This window comes from Scyliorhinus canicula, chromosome 8, assembly GCF_902713615.1.
Source record: "Scyliorhinus canicula chromosome 8, sScyCan1.1, whole genome shotgun sequence".
NCBI lineage: Eukaryota > Metazoa > Chordata > Chondrichthyes > Carcharhiniformes > Scyliorhinidae > Scyliorhinus > Scyliorhinus canicula.
Window position 1 is genome coordinate 199,796,047 of NC_052153.1, and position 18,721 is coordinate 199,814,767.

Consider the following 18,721-nt stretch of genomic DNA (forward strand, 5'->3'; position numbering starts at 1 on the left):
CCCCTAATAATTTAATAAACTTCTATCAGGTCGCCCCTCAGCCTCCTTCTCTCTCGGGAGAACAATCCCAGTTTATTCAATCTCTCCTCATAGCTAATACCCTCCATACCAGGCAACATCCTGGCAAATCTTTTCTGTACTCTCTCCAAAGAACTGCACGCAATACTCCAAATGCGGCCTAAGCAAGGTTTTATACAGCTGCAACATGATTTCCCAACTCCTGTTCTCAATGCCCTGGCTGATGAAGGCAGGAATGCCATCTGCCTTCTTTTTTTTAAATTTAGATTACCCAATTATTTTTTCCAATTAAGGGGCAATTTAGCATGGCCATCCACCTACTCTGCACATTTTTTGGGTTGTGGGGGCGAAACCCACGCAGACACGGGGAGAATGTGCAAACTCCACACGGACAGTGACCCAGAGCCGGGATCGAACCTGGGACCTCAGCACCGTGAGGCAGCTGTGCTAACCACTAGGCCACCGTGCTGCCCCCATCTGCCTTCTTAATCACCTTGGCCACCTGTGTTGCCACTTTTAAGGAACTGTGGACCTGCGCGCCCAGATCCCTCTGTATGGTAATTTTCCTCAGGGGTCTGCCATTTCCAGTATAATTCATACCTAGATTTGATCCTCCAAAATTCATCACCTCGTATTTTTCCAGATTCTGGATCTGCCATTTCTGTTCCCAAGTCTCCAATCTATCGATATCCTGCTGTATCCTCTGACAATCCTCGGCACTATCAGCAACACTGCCGATCTTCGTGTCATCCGCAAACTTGGATTGCCTTGATCCACGACTGTTCGCCTACCACTGCAACAGGTCCACGGCAGACGCCATCTCCCTGGCCCAGCATTGTACCCTGGAACACCTAGATAACAAAGACACCTATGTCAGACTCCTATTTATCGATTACAGCTCAGCCTTCAACACCATCATTCCTACGAAACTCATCTCCAAACTCCGTGGCCTTGGCTTCGGCTCCTCCCTCTGCGACTGGACCCTGAACCTTATCACCCACAGGCCACAATCAGTAAAGATAGGCAACAGAACTTCCTCCACAATCATCCTCAACATGTCCTCAGGCCCCTACTATACTCCTTATACACCGATGACTGTGTGGCCAAATTCCCCTCCAACTCGATTTTCAAATTTGCTGATGACACCACCGTAGTGGGTCGGATTTCAAACAATGATGAGACAGAGGATCGGAATGAGATAGAGAATCTGGTGAACTGGCACAACGACAATAATCTCTCCCTCAGTGTCAACAAAACGAAGGAGATTATCATCGACTTCAGGAAGCCTAGTGGAGAACATGCCCCTGTCTACATCAATGGGAACGAAGTAGAAAGGGTCGAGAGCTTCAAGTTTTTAGGTGTACAGATCACCAACAGCCTGTCTTGGTCCCCCCCATGCCGACACTGTAGCTAAGAAAGCCCACCAACGATTTTACTTTCTCAGAATACTGAGGAAATTTGGCATGTCAGCAACGACCCTCACCACTTCTACAGATGCACCACAGAAAGCATTCTTTCTGGTTGTATCACAGCTTGGTATGGTTCCTGCTCTGCCCAAGACCGCAGGAAACTACAAAAGGTCGTAAATGTAGCCCAGTCCATCACACAAACCAGCCTCCCATCCATTGACTCTGTCTACAATTCCCGCTGCCTCGGAAAGGCAGCCAGCATAATTACGGAGCCCACGCACCCCGGACATACTCTCTTCCACCTTCTTCTGTCAGGAAAAAGATACAAAAGCTTGAGGTCACGTACTGTTGCCAATTTAGTGGAATACTATCCCACGAGCGTCACCAATAATGTTGCTCTTTAGCGTCGCCAATATGATACTGAATCTCTTTTTATGATATGTTATGTCCCAACAATGTCGCCAATACCGTGGGTGTTTCTATTTCTCTTACTGAGCCACGAGGCTTCCCGTATATCGGTCAAATGACCACACAACCAGTTAGTCAGTTCAAGTTCAAAGATGGTTTATTCACACACAAGGGTTACTTCAACATGCAAGCACAATATGCTACAAGTTAAACTACACCTATCAACGATAGTAACCTATACTTAATGTCCTAGGGGGGGTGTTTGCTAGAGCTGTTGGGGAGGGTTTGTAGGCTACCAAATAGTAATGTTATGGTGGGGCAGGCAATAAACAAAGAAATAACTGATGCATGTAGAAATGGTACAGCAGTTATCATGGGGGATTTTAATCTACATGTCGATTGGTTTAACCAGGTCAGCCTTGAGGAGGAGTTTATAGAATGTATCCGCGATAGTTTCCTAGAACAGTATGTAATGGAACCTACGAGAGAACAAGCGGTCCTAGTCCTGTGTAATGAGACAGGATTGATTTGTGATCTCATAGTTAGGGATCCTCTCGGAAGGAGTGATCACAATATGGTGGAATTTTAAATTTAAAATACAGATGGAGGGTGGGAAGGTAAAATCAAATACTAGTGTTTTGTGCTTAAACAAAGGCGATTACAATGGGATGAGAGAAGAACTAGCTAAGGTAGACTGGGAGCAAAGACTTTATGGTGGAACGGTTGAGGAACAGTGGAGAACCTTCCAAGCGATTTTTCACAGTGCTCAGCAAAGGTTTATACCAACAAAAAGGAAGGACGGTAAAAAGAGGGAAAATCGACCATGGATATCTAAGGAAATAAGTGAGAGTATCAAATTGAAGGAAAAAGCATACAAAGTGGCAAAGATTAGTGGGAGACTAGAGAACAAAGAACAACAAAAATTACAGCACAGGAACAGGCCCTTTGGCCCTCCCAGCCTGCGCCGATCCAGATCCTTTATCTAAACCTGTCTCCTATTTTCCAAGGTCTACCTCCCTCTGTTCCCGCCCATTCATATACCTGTCTAGATGCTTCTTAAATGATGCTATCGTGCCCGCCTCTACCACCTCCGCTGGTAAAGCGTTCCAGGCACCCACCACCCACTGCGTAAAAAACTTTCCACGCACATATCCCTTAAACTTTCCCCCTCTCACCTTGAAATCGTGACCCCTTGTAACTGACACCCCCACTCTTGGGAAAAGCTTGTTTTCATGTCCACCCTGTCCATACCTCTCATAATTTTGTAGACCTCAATCAGGTCCCCCTTCAACCTCGTCTTTCCAATGAAAACAATCCTAATCTACTCAACGTTTCTTCATAGCTAGCACCCTCCATACCAGGCAACATCCTGGTGAACCTCCTCTGCACCCTCTCCAAGGCATCCACATCCTTCTGGTAATGTGGCGACCAGAACTGCACGCAGTATTCCAAATGTGGCCGAACCAAAGTCCTATACAACTGTAACATGACCTGCCAACTCTTGTACTCAATACCCCGTCCGATGAAGGCAAGCATGCTGTATGCCTTCTTGACCACTCTATCGACCTGCGTTGCCACCTTCAGGGTACAATGGACCTGAACTCCCAGATCTCTCTGCACATCAATTTTCCCCAAGACCCTTCCATTGACCATATAGTCCGCTCTTGAATTTGATCTTCCAAAATGCATCACCTCGCATTTGCCTGGATTGAACTCCATCTGCCATTTCTCTGCCCAACTCTCCAATCTATCTATATTTTGTTGTATTCTCTGACAGTCCTCCTCGCTATCTGCAACTCCACCAATCTTAGTATCATCTGCAAACTTGCTCATCAGACCACCTATACCTTCTTCCAGGTCATTTATGTAGATCACAAACATCAGTGGTCCGAGCTCGGATCCCTGTGGAACACCACTAGTCACCCTTCTCCATTTTGAGACACTCCCTTCTACCACTACTCTCTGTCTCCTGTTGCCCTGCCAGTTCTTTATCCATCTAGCTAGTACACCCTGAACCCCATACGACTTCACTTTTTCCATCAACCTGCCATGGGAAACCTTATCAAACGCCTTACTAAAGTCCATGTATACGACATCTACAGCCCTTCCCTCATCAATTAAGTTTGTCACTTCCTCAAAGAATTCTATTAGGTTTGTAAGACATGACCTTCCCTGCACAAAACCATGCTGCCTATCACTGATAAGTCTATTTTCTTCCAGATGTGAATAGATCCTATCCATCAGTATCTTCTCCAACAGTTTGCCTACCACTGACGTCAAGCTCACAGGTCTATAATTCCCTGGATTATCCCTGCTACCCTTCTTAAACAAAGGGACAACATTAGCAATTCTCCAGTCCTCCGGGACCTCACCCGTGCTCAAGGATGCAGCTATTTCGACCCTCGCTTCCCTCAGTAACCTGGGATAGATCCCATCCAGTCCTGGGGACTGTCCACCTTACTGTCTTTTAGAATACCGAAAACTTCCCCCTTCCGTATGACAACTTGACCGAGAGTATTTAAACATCCATCCCTAGCCTCAACATCCATCTTGTCCCTCTCCTTTGTGAATAGCGATGCAAAGTACTCATTAAGAATCTCACCCATTTCCTTTGAGTCCACGCATAAATTCCCTCTTTTGTCTTTGAGTGGGCCAATCCTTTCTCTAGTTACCCTCTTGCTCCTTACATACGAATAAAATGCTTTGGGATTTTCCTTAACCCTGTTAGCCAAAGATATATCATGACCCCTTTTAGCCCTCTTTATTGCGCGTTTGAGATTCGTCCTACTTTCCCGATATTCCTCCAAAGCTTCATCAGTTTTGAGTTGCCTCGATCCTATGTATGCTTCCTTTTTCATCTTAGCTAGTCTCACAATTTCACTCGTCATCCATGGTTCCCTAATCTTGCCATTTCTATCTTTCATTTTCACAGGAACATGTCTGTCCTGCACTCTAATCAACCTTTCCTTAAAAGACTCCCACATTTCAAATGTGGATTTACCCTTAAACAGCTGCTCCCAATCCACATTCCCGAGCTCCTGCCGAATTTTGTTATACTCTGCCTTTCCCCAATTTAGCACTCTTCCTTTCGGACCACTCTTGTCCTTGTCCATGAGTATTCTAAAACTTACGGAATTGTGATCGCTATTCCCAAAGTAATCACCGACTGAAACATCAACCACCTGGCCGGGATCATTCCCCAATACCTCTACTTCATGCTCGCTTTTGGGAGGCCTCTAGTAAAGTCCCAACAATGTTACTGCACCCTTCCTATTTCTCAGCTCCACCCATATTTCCTCAGTGCTCGAATCCTCCATCGAGGGGACATGAGAAGTCTTTGGCAGGTAGGATCAAGGAAAACCCAAAAGCTTTCTATAGGTATGTCAGGAATAAAAGAATGACTCAATGACTCAGGTAAGAGTAGGGCCAGTCAAGGACAGTGGTGGGAAGTTGTGTGTGGAGGCTGAGGAGATATGTGAGATACTAAATGAATACTTTTCGTCAGTATTCACTCAGGAAAAAGATAATGTTGTGGTGGAGAATGCTGAGACCCAGGCTATTAGAATAGATGGCATTGAGGTGCGTAGGGAAGAAGTGTTGGCAATTCTGGACAAGGTGAAAATAGATAAGTCCCCGGGGCCGGATGGGATTTATCCTAGGATTCTCTGGGAAGCCAGGGAAGAGATTGCTGAGCCTTTGGCTTTGATTTTTAGGTCATCATTGGCTACAGGAATAGTGCCAGAGGACTGGAGGATAGCAAATGTGGTCCCTTTGTTCAAGAAGATAGCACAATTGCTTCACAGCTCCAGGGTCCCAGGTTCGATTCTGGCTTGGGTCACTGTGTGGAGTCTGCACATCCTCCCCGTGTGTGCGTGGGTTTCCTCCGGGTGCTCCGGTTTCCTCCCACAGTCCAAAGATGTGCAGGTTGGGTGGATTGGCCATGCTAAATTGCCCTTTGTGTGCAAAATTCTATGATAAGCTATGATTAATTTAGGACAAGTTTGGCACAACATCGTGGGCCGAAGGGCCTGTTCCTGTGCTGTATTGTTCTTTGTTCTGGTCACCACCTTAGGGGCTGGTTTAGCTCACTGGGCTAAATCGCTGGCTTTTAAAGCAGACCAAGCAGGCCAGCAGCACGGTTCGATTCCCGTACCAGCCTCCCCGAACAGGCACCGGAATGTGGCGACTAGGGGCTTTTCAGAGTAACTAAAGGCCATCTAACCTACACTATGCCATTATCATCGTTGGGCTTGAATTTGGCTGTCTGGTCGTTCTTCTGCAGTTGGGCTGCCACAGGCCGGGTCCAAAAGAGGCCGAACACATGGCTGTGTCCCCTTTTATCCTTCTGAGTTTTGCACTCTTTGGGGCGGTCCATAATCTTGGACCCAATAATTCGACAGAGCTTCGATCACTGCCTTTGATTTTGGCCAATAATGGGGCGGATGCCTTGGTAGCTGGGCGGGTCCTTAGCGGTCATTGACCTTGGCAGTTGGGCTCCCTGAGTAAATGGAGTGGCGCCGATCAGTGTGGCTGTATCGGTTTCTTGAGTGCAGTCCTATTGTTCTGGGGAAATGAGCCATTAGAATGCAAACGAGCGGGGCTTTCGATCAGGTCTAGCTACCTGTGTTTCAAATACACAGAAGCTCTGTATCTGTCTGAGTCCTGGGTTGGCCATAATTCCCGTGGTCCTTTGCAGGTGGTCATCTCAGGTGGCTGCAGTACCAACCAACTCGAGAACAGCTTCTTCCTAAATGGACCTACCTCGCATTAAGTTAATCTTTCCTCGACACCCTCGCTATGATTGTAACATTATATTCTGCAGTCTCTCCTTCCTACCCTATATATGGTATGCGTTGTCTGGATAGATTGCAAGAAACAATATTTTTCACTGTATACTAACATAGAACATAGAACGATACAGCACAGTACAGGCCCTTCGGCCCTCGATGTTGCACCGACATGGAAAAAAAACTAAAGGCCATCTAACCTACACTATGCCCTTATCATCCATATACTTATCCATTAAACTTTTAAATGCCCTCAATGTTGGCGAGTTCACTACTGTTGCAGGTAGGGCATTCCACGGCCTCACCACTCTTTGCGTAAAAAACCCACCTCTGACCTCTGTCCTATATCTATTACCCCTCAATTTAATGCTATGTCCCCTCGTGCTAGCCACCTCCATCCGCGGGAGAAGGCAATGAATTTAGCCAAAATTCCGCATTCCTGTTATTCTTTCCAAAGTGAATCACCTCACACTTCTCCACATTAAACTCCATTTGCCACCTCTCAGCCCAGCTCTGCAGCTTATCTATGTCCCTCTGTAACCTGCAACATCCTTCCGCACTGTCTACAACTCCACCGACTTTAGTGTCGTCTGCAAATTTACTCACCCATCCTTCTGCGCCCTCCTCTAGGTCATTTATAAAAATGACAAACAGCAACGGCCCCAGAACAGATCCTTGTGGTACGCCACTCGTAACTGAACTCCATTCTGAACATTTCCCATCAACTACCACTCTCTGTCTTCTTTCAACTAGCCAATTTCTGATCCACATCTCTAAATCACCCTCAATCCCCAGCCTCCGTATTTTCTGCAATAGCCGACCGTGGGGAACCTTATCAAACGCTTTACTGAAATCCATATACACCACATCAACTGCTCTACCCTCGTCTACCTGTTCAGTCACCTTCTCAAAGAACTCGATAAGGTTTGTGAGGCATGACCTACCCTTCACAAAACCATGCTGACTATCCCTAATCATATTATTCCTATCTAGATGATTATAAATCGTATATTTTATAATCCTCTCCAAGACTTTACCCACCACAGACGTTAGGCTCATCGGCCTATAGTTACCGGGGTTATCTCTACTCCCCTTCTTGAACAAAGGGACCACATTTGCTATCCTCCAGTCCTCTGGCACTATTCCTGTAGCCAATGATGACCTAAAAATCAAAGCCAAAGGCTCAGCAATCTCTTCCCTGGCTTCCCAGAGAATCCTAGGATAAATCCCATCAGGCCCCGGGGACTTATCTATTTTCACCTTGTCCAGAATTGCCAACACTTCTTCCCTACGCACCTCAATGCCATCTATTCTAATAGCCTGGGTCTCAGCATTCTCCTCCACAATATTATCTTTTTCTTGAGTGAATACTGACGAAAAGTATTCATTTAGTATCTCACTTATCTCCTCAGCCTCCACACACAACTTCCCACCACTGTCCTTGACTGGCCCTACTCTTACCCTAGTCATTCTTTTATTCCTGACATACCTATAGAAAGCTTTTGGGTTTTCCTTGATCCTACCTGCCAAAGACTTCTCATGTCCCCTCCTTGCTCGTCTCAGCTCTCTCTTTAGATCCTTCCTCGCTTCCTTGTAACTATCAAGCGTGATAACTAACACGTGATAATAATAAATCAAATCAAACTTAAAAACAACAGAGGTCCCAGCAGGGTCCACTGAACCCTGTGTAACCCTCAGTAGCTACAGATCTCCATTCAGGAAGCCACTCTTCCACTGCTACTCTTTGTCTTCTATAACCAAGCCAGTTCTGTATCCATCTAGCCAGTCCAACCTGAATCCCATGTGATTTTAGTTTTAGTACCAGTCTGCAATGTGGGACCTTGTCAAACGCTTTGCTGCATCTTGTGTCAACTATGTACATACTGTGTACGTTCCTCAGCCGCAGAAAAATACTTTTCACTGTACTTCAGTACATGTGACAATAAATCAAATCAAATCAAATCCATATAAACTACGTTCACAGCCCTTCCCTCCAATTTTCTTCAAAAAACTCAATCAAGTTGGTGAGAGATGACCTTCCCCGTATAAAACCATGCTGCCTGTTACTAACTAGTTCATTTTTCTCCAAATGTGCATATATCCTGTCCCTCCGTATCTTCTCCAGAAGCTTCCCCACCACTGATGTCAGGCTCACTGGCCTATAATTTGCTGGATTATTCCTGCTTCCTTTCTTAAACAAGGGAATAACATTGGCTGTTCTCCAATCCTCTGGAACCTCGCCTGTGGTCAAAGAGGATGTGAAGATATCTGTTAAGGCCCCAGCTATTTCTCCCATTGCCTCCCGCAGTAACCTGGGATAGATCCCATCCGGCTGCGGGAACTTGTCTACCGTAATGCAATTTAGATACTCAACACTTCCTCCTTTGATATATTGACGTTCTCAAGAGCGTTCACACACCAATCACTGACCTCAACATCAGTCATGTCCTTCTCTCTGGTGAATACATTTTACCACCTGATGCCAGTTGTTTGGGGGGAGCAGGGGGCACATTGGCAGTGGGAAAGGCAGGATAAGGAAGAATTGAAATGGAAAGGTGGGGTTTTTGGATGATATGTTTAATTATATTCAGTCTTTTATTTTAGCCATCAGATTAAGTCTCTGCAGTACAGCTCAACAGGAGATGTGATTCTTTGCGTGGCTGGCAGCGCGCAGGCCAAGGTGTTGGATCGCGATGGCTTCCAGGTGATGGAGTGTGTGAAGGGAGATCAGTACATTGTCGATCAAGCAAAGACCAAGGTACCAAAAAGATTTATCTTGGGGACAGCAGCATGATGACAGTCCGATTAATAATAATTATGAATCTACCAGATTATCATTAGAAATCAATCTGGTTGGCTGTTTCTTTCAGGGAAGGGGATCGACCAATCTTGTCTGGCCTGTCCCACACGTCACTCAGCTCCCACAACAATGTGATTGACTCTTAATTGACTTTTGGAATAGCCAAATAAACCATTCAGGTGGCCAGCCAGATCAGCTGCGATGGTAGGACAATGCTGGCCTTGCCAGCGATGCTCACATCACCAGAACAAATAAAACATAATCTGCCGCGCAATGTAGCATTTTCCCAGCTCCCAGCCTGGGTGGATTCCGTCTGGTCCAGGGGACTTGTCTATCCTGATACTTTTCAAAATTTCCAGCATATCCTCCTTAATATCAACCTGTTCGAGTCTATTAACCAGGTTCACGCTGTTCTCAAGGGCAACAAGGTCCTTCTCGCCAGTGAATAATGAAGCAAAATATTCATTTAGGGCCTCCCCCATCTCCTCAGACTCTAGGCACAAGTTCCCTCCTCTATCTCTGATCGGCCCTACTCTCACTCTGATCATCCTCTTATTTCAGGGTCAGGGGCTGGTTTAGCTCACTGAGCTAAATCGCTGGCTTTTAAAGCAGACCAAGCAGGCCAGCAGCACGGTTCGATTCCTGTACCAGCCTCCCCGGACAGGCGCCGGAATGTGGCGACTAGGGGCTTTTCACAGTAACTTCATACACGCCTACTCGTGACAATAAGCGATTTTCATTTTCATTTCATTTTATTTCTCGCGTAAGTGTAGAACGCCTTGGGGTTTTCCCTAATCCTTCCTGCCAGGGCTTTTTCATGCCCCTTTCTAGCTCTCAGTCCATTTTTGTTCCTTCCTGGCTACCTTGTAACCCTCTAGAGCCGAGTCACATCCTTGCTTCCTCAACCTTGCGTAAGCTTCCTTCTTCCTCTTGCCTAGAAGCTCCACTTCTCTTGTCATGCAAGGCTCCTTCACCTTACCATTCCTTCCTCGTCTCAGTGGGACACAATTATCCAGCACTCGCAGCAAGTGCTCCTTAAACAACCCTCACATTACTGTTGTGCGTTTCCCTGAGAAAATCTGTTCCCAATTTCTACTCCTCAGCTCCTGTCTAATAATTTCCCCTCTGTTGCACGTTTTACTTGAGTGTATTACGCGTTTATTGGAGTGTATTAACACGCCTCCGTTTAAAGGCCGTGTGCTTAACACTGCTACAGCTCTGTGTGTGTATTTTCAGCTCGGAGTCGCCAGGTGCCGTATTTAGACACCTCACAAGTATTTCAAGGTCAGGTTCAAAGTAATAAAACTATACACCGATTAGTAAGTTCAAACGATTAATATTTATTATACAAATATAATAAATACGCATGCATACGCTAAAGACTAATACTTATTTCTACTATTAAACGACTAAATACTTATCTAAGTAGGAACCAGCAAGGTCAGGGGACAAGGCCTTTGTTCCTTTCTGGACTGCACCTTCTGTTCACTAATAGTCGAATAATGTATAAGCAATGCCGGGTTCACGTAGCGAGCGTCGTTTTGGCACTTACTGAACGATGGCTGGTGCTCAACGGCTGGTGATGGAAGACAGGATCTGGTGGCTGGAGTCGGAGTCAGAACAGCAAGCCGGAGCAACAACAGACAGCGAGGCCGGAGCAAAACAGCAACGGAGCCAGAGCACAACAGACCTGAGCCGGAGTCAACAGACCTGAGCCGGAGTCAACAGACAGAACCATGTGCAGGGTCTACCTTTATAGGTCCCCCAATGTCCGTGCCTTTTCGGGGCGGGCCTTTACCTGCCATGTATCGATTGGGTCATTTCCCAATCGATGTCTTACAAATCCCCCAATCTGAGGGTCTCTTCTCAATGGGTGGGGCGGTCTCTAGGGTCTTTTGTGGTGGATACTTCTGGTGCCGTTTCGTCTGGGCGTCCACTCAAAGTATCTATTCAAACCCAAATGTTGCTATTGTGTGGACCCAGATCTGGATTGCCTCATTACTATGCAAAGCGTTTTGCTATTTACACCTTAGGTTGAGATTTTGCACCTGGCCATAAACTAGTTTCGATACGTGCAGAATGCTAATTAGCCTTTGCAGACTGCTTGTCCTGGCTAAGACTGTTTTCTCCCTACAGTCTTAGCAGTTCTCCATTTTGTTAGCCCAGTGTCCATCTTAGGTGGCTACATTCCCTCCTTGTGATCCTCACAATAAAATTGTGAAGGATTACCTATGCACGTTGCTTCGAGTGCTGCTGGGTGCCTTCTTTGTGTTCCCTGACCTCGGCAAGTTCCTGGGCGTCTATTCTGTCCTTGACTATGGGAAGAAAAATTTTTTTACCTGACATCTCTACTTGGCGCTATGTCAAAGGGGACATGCATTACCAAAACCGGGAACCTCTACCTATCATAACTATCCTTATCTTACCTTAAACATTTTATTACAGTCTAAACCTTATTCATTCATACCACATTACATAACATTTCCTGACTCGGCAGTCGAGTCCAGGACAATATAATACATGGGTAACCTTTATTCACATAGTGCTTTATTCATCAAGGGGCAAGGGGGATTGATGAAACCGAAAATAGGGGATTGAACTCCATAGACGGTTGAGGGGCAGGAACGGGAGGCTCTCCTTTTCCACTTCCTCAACCTGAGGGTCTGTACGATTATGCAGAGGATTGCGATCACTAGCAGTGATTCAATCACATATGACATGGAGTACCATGTCATAAATTTTGTGCACCAGGTCTGAACTTCACTGATCAGAGCTGAGCATGGGGAAGTTGGTGTGAGGGAAACATTGACGGCGGGGGCTGTGGGGGAAACGTGACTCGCTTCCACACATAGAAATATAACATTTAACAGTGCGGTATTGTGTGAAGCAAATAATGGCATGATGGGAAAACTTACCTAATGAATTGCTTACCTAATGAATGCTGTTTGAATTTCTCTATCACAGTCAAGACGCGGGGAAAATATAAAATACAACAACAGTAATAGGTAGGCTTCCATCATGGTCTTCTCTTCGTTCTCTTTCTCTTCCTCCTGTATGGCCGATCCTTGCTGTGAACCCTCTTTCGTCCTTTGAAAGCTATGGGATCAAGCACAGTATCTGTCAATACACAGTTTAATATCCGTACTTGTTAGTGTATCTGTCCTCTAATTCCAATTGACCCATTAAAATGACTGGCCAAGTCACACCCTGTGACTCCCCTCATTTTTTTTTTTTCAAAAGCGAATTTTAGGAACAGAATACACCTAACAACTTTCCTCCTGCGAGCCGTCTCGCAGGCTTTGCTCATTTACCATCCGAATGTTCCTGGATGTAAATAGCATGTGGGATGGCGGCCTAAGGGCTGCCTAACGAAAATGAAAACAAATTTGAAAGAAAAGGTCAAATGGGTTGCGTATGGGCCGCTACGGGTAAGATTTGAATGGGATCCCCGTGTAAGGCGTACTGTGCCGTACCCGAGCTTGGCTGACCAAAGTGGGTTCTCAGACAGGGCGGGTCCTCAGTGCCGTTTGTCCACTGCCTGAGTAACCTGGATTAAACGGGAAAGAATGTGTTTACCGTGGGTTTGCAGCCTCTATTCACTGAATAGAGGGGCACCTAAAAACAAGGGAGGAGCCAAGATGCTCCAACATCTGAAAACAGTGAACTGAAGTTCTCGGAGATATCTGCAGATAAACTTAGTGTGCGTGTGAGGGCACAATCAAACCATTGGGTTGGGAACCGAAGTTCTCAAAGGTATCGGCGGACAAGCTAAAGTGCGTGCGAGGTGGTCACAATCTTTTCAGCTGAAAAGAAGGTGTCCAGCCTCCAACTGAACCAATAACATTAAATACAAACAAACATAAACTACAAACAAAATATACGTGCAGGTTCCATCAGAAAGGAGATCGCTTCCCTCAAGCGGTTCCTATTTTATATCATCTGGACACCTCACTTTTTCTCTGCCTCTGTGAACAGGGTCACAAAGGGGTTGCCGTATCGGGATTCAGACACCGTGTCGTCCTGCTCTCCCGGATCCCACACCCTTGTGTGGATCAGGCATGAAATTTTTGAATTATGTGACCGGGGTCACTTTCGTCGTTGCGGACAAGTCTGTACGAATTGTCCCTGTGCCAAAGTAGTGGGTCTGAAAGTGAATGGGTATTGTCGGGGTAGTCGGGGTCGGGTGGTGGGTCTGGGTTTTTAATATAAGTGACTTCCATGGGGTCACTGGAGTCGGAGTCATAGTCGCTGCAGTGTGGGCTGTAGTGTTGTGTGCTGTGGCTGTCCTCAGAGTCAGTGTCTGTATCGCTGTCTCTGCTGTGGCAGCTTGTGGGCGTTTCGGGGCGTGGTCTGTCATGGTCAGTGGGCGGAGTCGTGGGCGAGTCCGTTGAAGAACTGGTCTGTGAGGGGGATGGTGGAAACGTGTCTCTAGTGGGCGGGGCGAGGTGTTCTGCTCGACATGGTGTGCATGGTTAGACTGTGTTCCATATGCCTTTAGCTGGTTAATATGGAACCACGCGGTCTTTCCATTGGGATATTTTATCTTGTAAACTGAGGGGCTAATTTTATCCGAAATTGAATATGGGCCGAAATATTTTGGTGCCAAAAAACTGCTGGGGTTATATACAGATAGCATTACCTGTTGCCCAACCTGTAATTCTGTGGGGTGTACGGTCTTATTAAAGCATGCTGTGCTTTGTCTACGCCGTTTCCCTAGCTGAACTGCGGCTGCGATCTGTGCAGACCTCACAGTCTCAACCAGGTCTTTAACTGCCTTTTCATGTGTGAGGGCCGTTACTTCGGGGCTAGTCATGTCCAGTCCTAAAAGGAATTCAGTACCTTTCATAGGGCGTCCGGTCATGAGTGTGTGTGGTGTGTATCCTGTGGAAGTTGAAACTGTATTTCTGATAAACATGAGTGCAAATGGGAGCACTGAATCCCATGTTGAGTTGTTTTCTTGAACCATTTTTCTAAGTGTGGATTTTAGGGTCCGATTCATGCGCTCTACAATCCCGCTGGACTGTGGGTGATACGCAATATGAAAGTTTTGTTTGATGCCGAATATGGTCAGGACGTTCTTCATGACACGTCCTGTGAAGTGAGATCCCTGGTCCGAATCAATACTTCGAGGTAAACCCCATCTTGTGAAGATGTGGTGGGTCAGGATCTTTGCAGCTGTCTTAGCTGTATTCGTTCTTGAGGGGAATGCCTCTACCCATTTGGTAAAGGTATCGATTACCACCAGAACGTATTTATAGCCATTCCTACAAGGGGGCAATGGTCCTATAAAGTCGATCTGGAGGTTTGTCCAGGGGCCATTAACTGGTCGAGTATGCCGAAGCTGTGCCTTTTTAGAATACCTCTCCGGGTTATTCTGGGCGCAAATAAGGCAATTCTCAATGTAATGGGTTACATCGGTCCTTGGGTTAGGCCACCAACAGAGCTGCCTGAGGTGCCTCGTGGTCGTGTCGATCCCTTGATGTCCATGCCCGTCATGGAACAAGGCAATCAGTTGATTTCTGTCCTGCTGCGGGACCACATAAAGCTGGTCCTTGATGATCACACCCTCATGTGTGGTCAGTGCGTGTCTAAACTTGTCAAACTGAGGCACAAAGTTGCCTTTAAAAATCTCCCTGAGATCCTCATCCTGCTTCTGTGCTTCAGCTAAATCCTTGATATCGGTCTGTGAGACTTGAACTGCGCTCACAGGGGCGCTAGCTGGTGCGCTAGCTGGGGGTGTCCATAAGTGTCCTCGCCTGGAACCTGCCTTAGCCAGTGCGTTGGCTTTTACATTCCCAGGGGGGGATGACCTATGGTGGCTTCTAACTTTTATGATGCCGAAGGTTCTGTCCTTCGCTTTATCTAAAATGTGGCGGAGTAAAGGGGCTGATGGAAGGGGTTTCCCGTCTGCGGAGACAAAACCTCGTGTCCTCCATAGGGGTAGAAAATCTGTCAAACTGTTGCAGACATATAGACTGTCCGAATATATGTCCGCCGGGCTGGGGAAAGAATCGGGGTGGTCCACTATATAAGCTATGGCCGCGAGCTCTGCTGCCTGCGCGCCTAAGTGACCTGGCAATTTTAAAGCTATTTCTTCGAGAGCGCGACCCTGCGCGTCCTCGACATAGATGCCGCATCCCGTGATACGCTCACTTTCTAAAACCGTGGATGAACCGTCTACGTATTTCCGTAGTGGGCCACACGTGTCTGTGTGTTGGGAGCTTGGTCTTGGGTTCCCTATCTTCCTGGGGGGTGTCTTCGCTATGAAGGGTCCTGTGTTGTGTAGGGGTGCTACAATTTCGCATTCATGGGGCTGTCCTGGATATTGGAGGTTGTCGGCTAAAAATGTGTGTGTGCGGGTCCGTTTAACCGTAATGTCGCGTCCTTGTAAGAGTAGTGTCCACCTAGCTGCCCTAATCTGGCTAACTGAACCGTCCTTCAGTCGACCGTCTAGGAGTAACTGTGTGGGGGTGTGCTCGGTCAAAATGGTGATGGGGTTGAGTCCGGTAATGTACGAGAAGTACCGAACTGCCCAGAAAACTGCTAGGAGGTGCCTCTCGCAGGCTGAAAATCCCTGTTCTACTGGGTCTAAAAGTCGGGAGGCATAAGCCACTGGTCTTAGCTGCTCGTGCCGTTCCTGAAGTAACACGGCCGAGAGGGTCAGATCTGTGCTCGCTACCTCTATTGCGTAGGGGGAGAGTGGGTCTGGGACTTGCAGCGCGGGTGCTGCGCTAAGGGCTTTCTTTAACTCCTCCACAGCCTCTGTATGCTGCCATTCCCAGGGGGAAGCCATTCCCAGGGGGCTCCTTTCTTAAGGAGGTCTGAGAGTGGGGCTGCCTTTGTTGCGAATCCGTCGATGTGGTTCCGACAATAACCAACCAGTCCTAAGAACGACCGGAGGGCTGAAACATTCTGGGGAAGGGGCAATTTGACAATCGAATCAATTCTTTTGAATTTGATCTCGCGTTTGCCGTGTGTGATGACTGTACCCAAATACATCACTTTATTTTCCAAAATCTGGGCCTTTCTTGGGTTAACTTTACATCCAATTGAGGTTAAAAGTTCCAGGAGCTCGGCCAGAAGCGTAATGTGCTCTGCCTTTGTGTCTGTCTGCAGTAATAGATCGTCCACATACTGTACCAGACATTCGGGGCGGGAAAATTTTTCTAAACCATTCGCCAGCTGTCGGTGGAAAATGGAGGGGGAATTGTGGAATCCTTGTGGAAGGCATGTCCACGTATACTGTTGTGCTTTGAATGTGAAGGCAAATTTGTACTGGCACGCCTTTGCCAATGGGATTGACCAGAAGCCGTTGCTAATGTCCAATACCGTGAAAAATTTGGAGTTGAGTCCCTGTTTGAGCATGGTCTCGGGACTTGTTGCTACCGTGGGGGCTACTGCTGGGGTTACTTTGTTGAGCTCCCGATAATCGATGGTCAGACGCCATGATCCGTCGGGCTTTCTCACTGGCCAAATAGGGGCATTATTGGTCGAGGCTACTGTTCTAAGTACACCTTGCTCCAATAAGCTACCGATCACTTTCTCTATTTCTCCCTCTGCTTCTAGGGGAAATCTGTATTGTTTCTGTGGTCGGGGGTCAGGTCCGGTAACGTGAATTTGTCCAGTCATTCTGCCGCAGTCGTGCCGGTGACTGGCAAATGCTGTCCTGTGTTTGTGTAATACTGCCTTTACTTGTCTGTCCGTGTTTAGTGCAGTCAGGTCAAATGAATAGTCTCCTACTGCGCTAATCCTATTAGCGTACTCTCCTACTGTGAGAGTAGCGGGTGCTCTGTCCGATCTCGCCATTCGCCAGACACACTGGTTAACTGGGTCGAACGACAGGCTATGGGCATTCATAAAATCTATCCCCAGGATGTGTTCTGCTGTCTGGGGAAGATTTACTAGAACGACGGGGTGTTTGGTGGAAATGTTCCCTAGCTGGATTGCTACGGGGGCTGTAATGTGTCCCTGCTGCGAGTGTCCTGTGAAACCGCTAAGTGTGATGGTGGAGGTGGTCGGCCACGTGTCTGCCTGTGCCGTGGTGGTGGAATTAATCGTGGTGCGGGACCCTCCTGTGTCCCAAAGTAACTCTATGGGCTTCCCTCTAACCTTAGCTGTGACTACCGGTCTTCCGGATTGATCCCAAAGAGTGTCACAGACCCAAGTGGGGGAGCCCGAACACCGGCAGTCCGTTCCGTCCACATTGGTCTGTCCTGAATGTATCCCTATACTATGGATTGGTTTGGCTTTATTCCTATTCAGAGTGCCTGTCTGCTGGCCTCTCTGTGATCTTTGGGGTGCATTACATTCCTTAGCCCAATGTCCTAACTGGCCACAGTTGTAGCATTCCTGCGACTTCTGTGGAGGGCTGTTCTTTCCTTCATTTACCCACGCGGGGTTTTGGTGCGCTCTCACTGCCTGAATGTCCTCTGCAGCCTGAGCTTCTTCTGGGGATTTCACTTTGCCTCTGCCCTGAACTGATTGCTCCCAAGCGCGGGACAATCTTTTCAGGACCCACTTCTCATTATGGGCCTCTTCTGAGGGGTCATAACTATTGCAAGCACTCTGTCCTGCATCTGTGGCATGGGAAATTATGGTGCGCGTCCATTTAACCATGTTTTCACGGTTCAAATGGGCTCTATTTAAATCGCCGAAAACTGCGTTAAAATGGATCCACAGCCTTCCTGCAAATGCTGTGGGGTGCTCGGTTTTCTTTTGTCGGCACTTGTTAAGTCCTTCGACTGGGTCACCTCGGTTATACCCTATGGCATCTAAAATGGAGGTGTGCATTTCCTCTAGGGTGCCTCCGCCAACGTTCTGTGGGTCGGGGAGGGCTGCTACAACCGATTGGTCTAAGCTCAGAACCGTGAGCTTAACCTGCTCTCTCTCGTCCAGGCCGTACATGGTTGCCTGTTGCTTTACTTTTGCGAAAAATTGGTGGGGGTCTGCGGTGGGGAGAAACGGAATGATCTTCTCACACGCGTCCCTGAATTGGGTTACAGTTAAGGGGGTGGTGTAGGTAATATCGGGTGCGCCTTCTGTGGTCGCTTTCCTTTGGGTGGTGACTGGATTCATTGGTGCGGTAACTATCTGATCTGTGGGAGGTTGGGGTGCTTGTCTTTTCTGCTGCGCTGCTGGCGCACATGTTCCCTGAACATAACGCTGCGCTGTCTCGCTTAATTCCTTCCAGTCTGGGGCATTCTCCTCATCTAACTGCATTCCAAAGGTGCTTTGGAACCCATTTTGCACTGAAAGCAGCGATTGCAGCTCCGCAATCTGCTTCCTGCATTTTGCATGGT

The 18,721-nt window shown here is 47.2% G+C and overlaps 1 protein-coding gene across 1 annotated transcript in view; it reads left to right on the top strand.

Moving 5' to 3' along the window:
* LOC119969965 (WD repeat-containing protein 70) overlaps positions 1-18,721 on the top strand; it is a 232,289-nt gene that overhangs the window by 116,270 nt on the left and 97,298 nt on the right. The window contains exon 7 of the mRNA XM_038803933.1: positions 9,227-9,380. Coding sequence (XP_038659861.1) covers positions 9,227-9,380 — 154 coding nt within the window. The remainder of the gene's footprint in view (positions 1-9,226; positions 9,381-18,721) is intronic.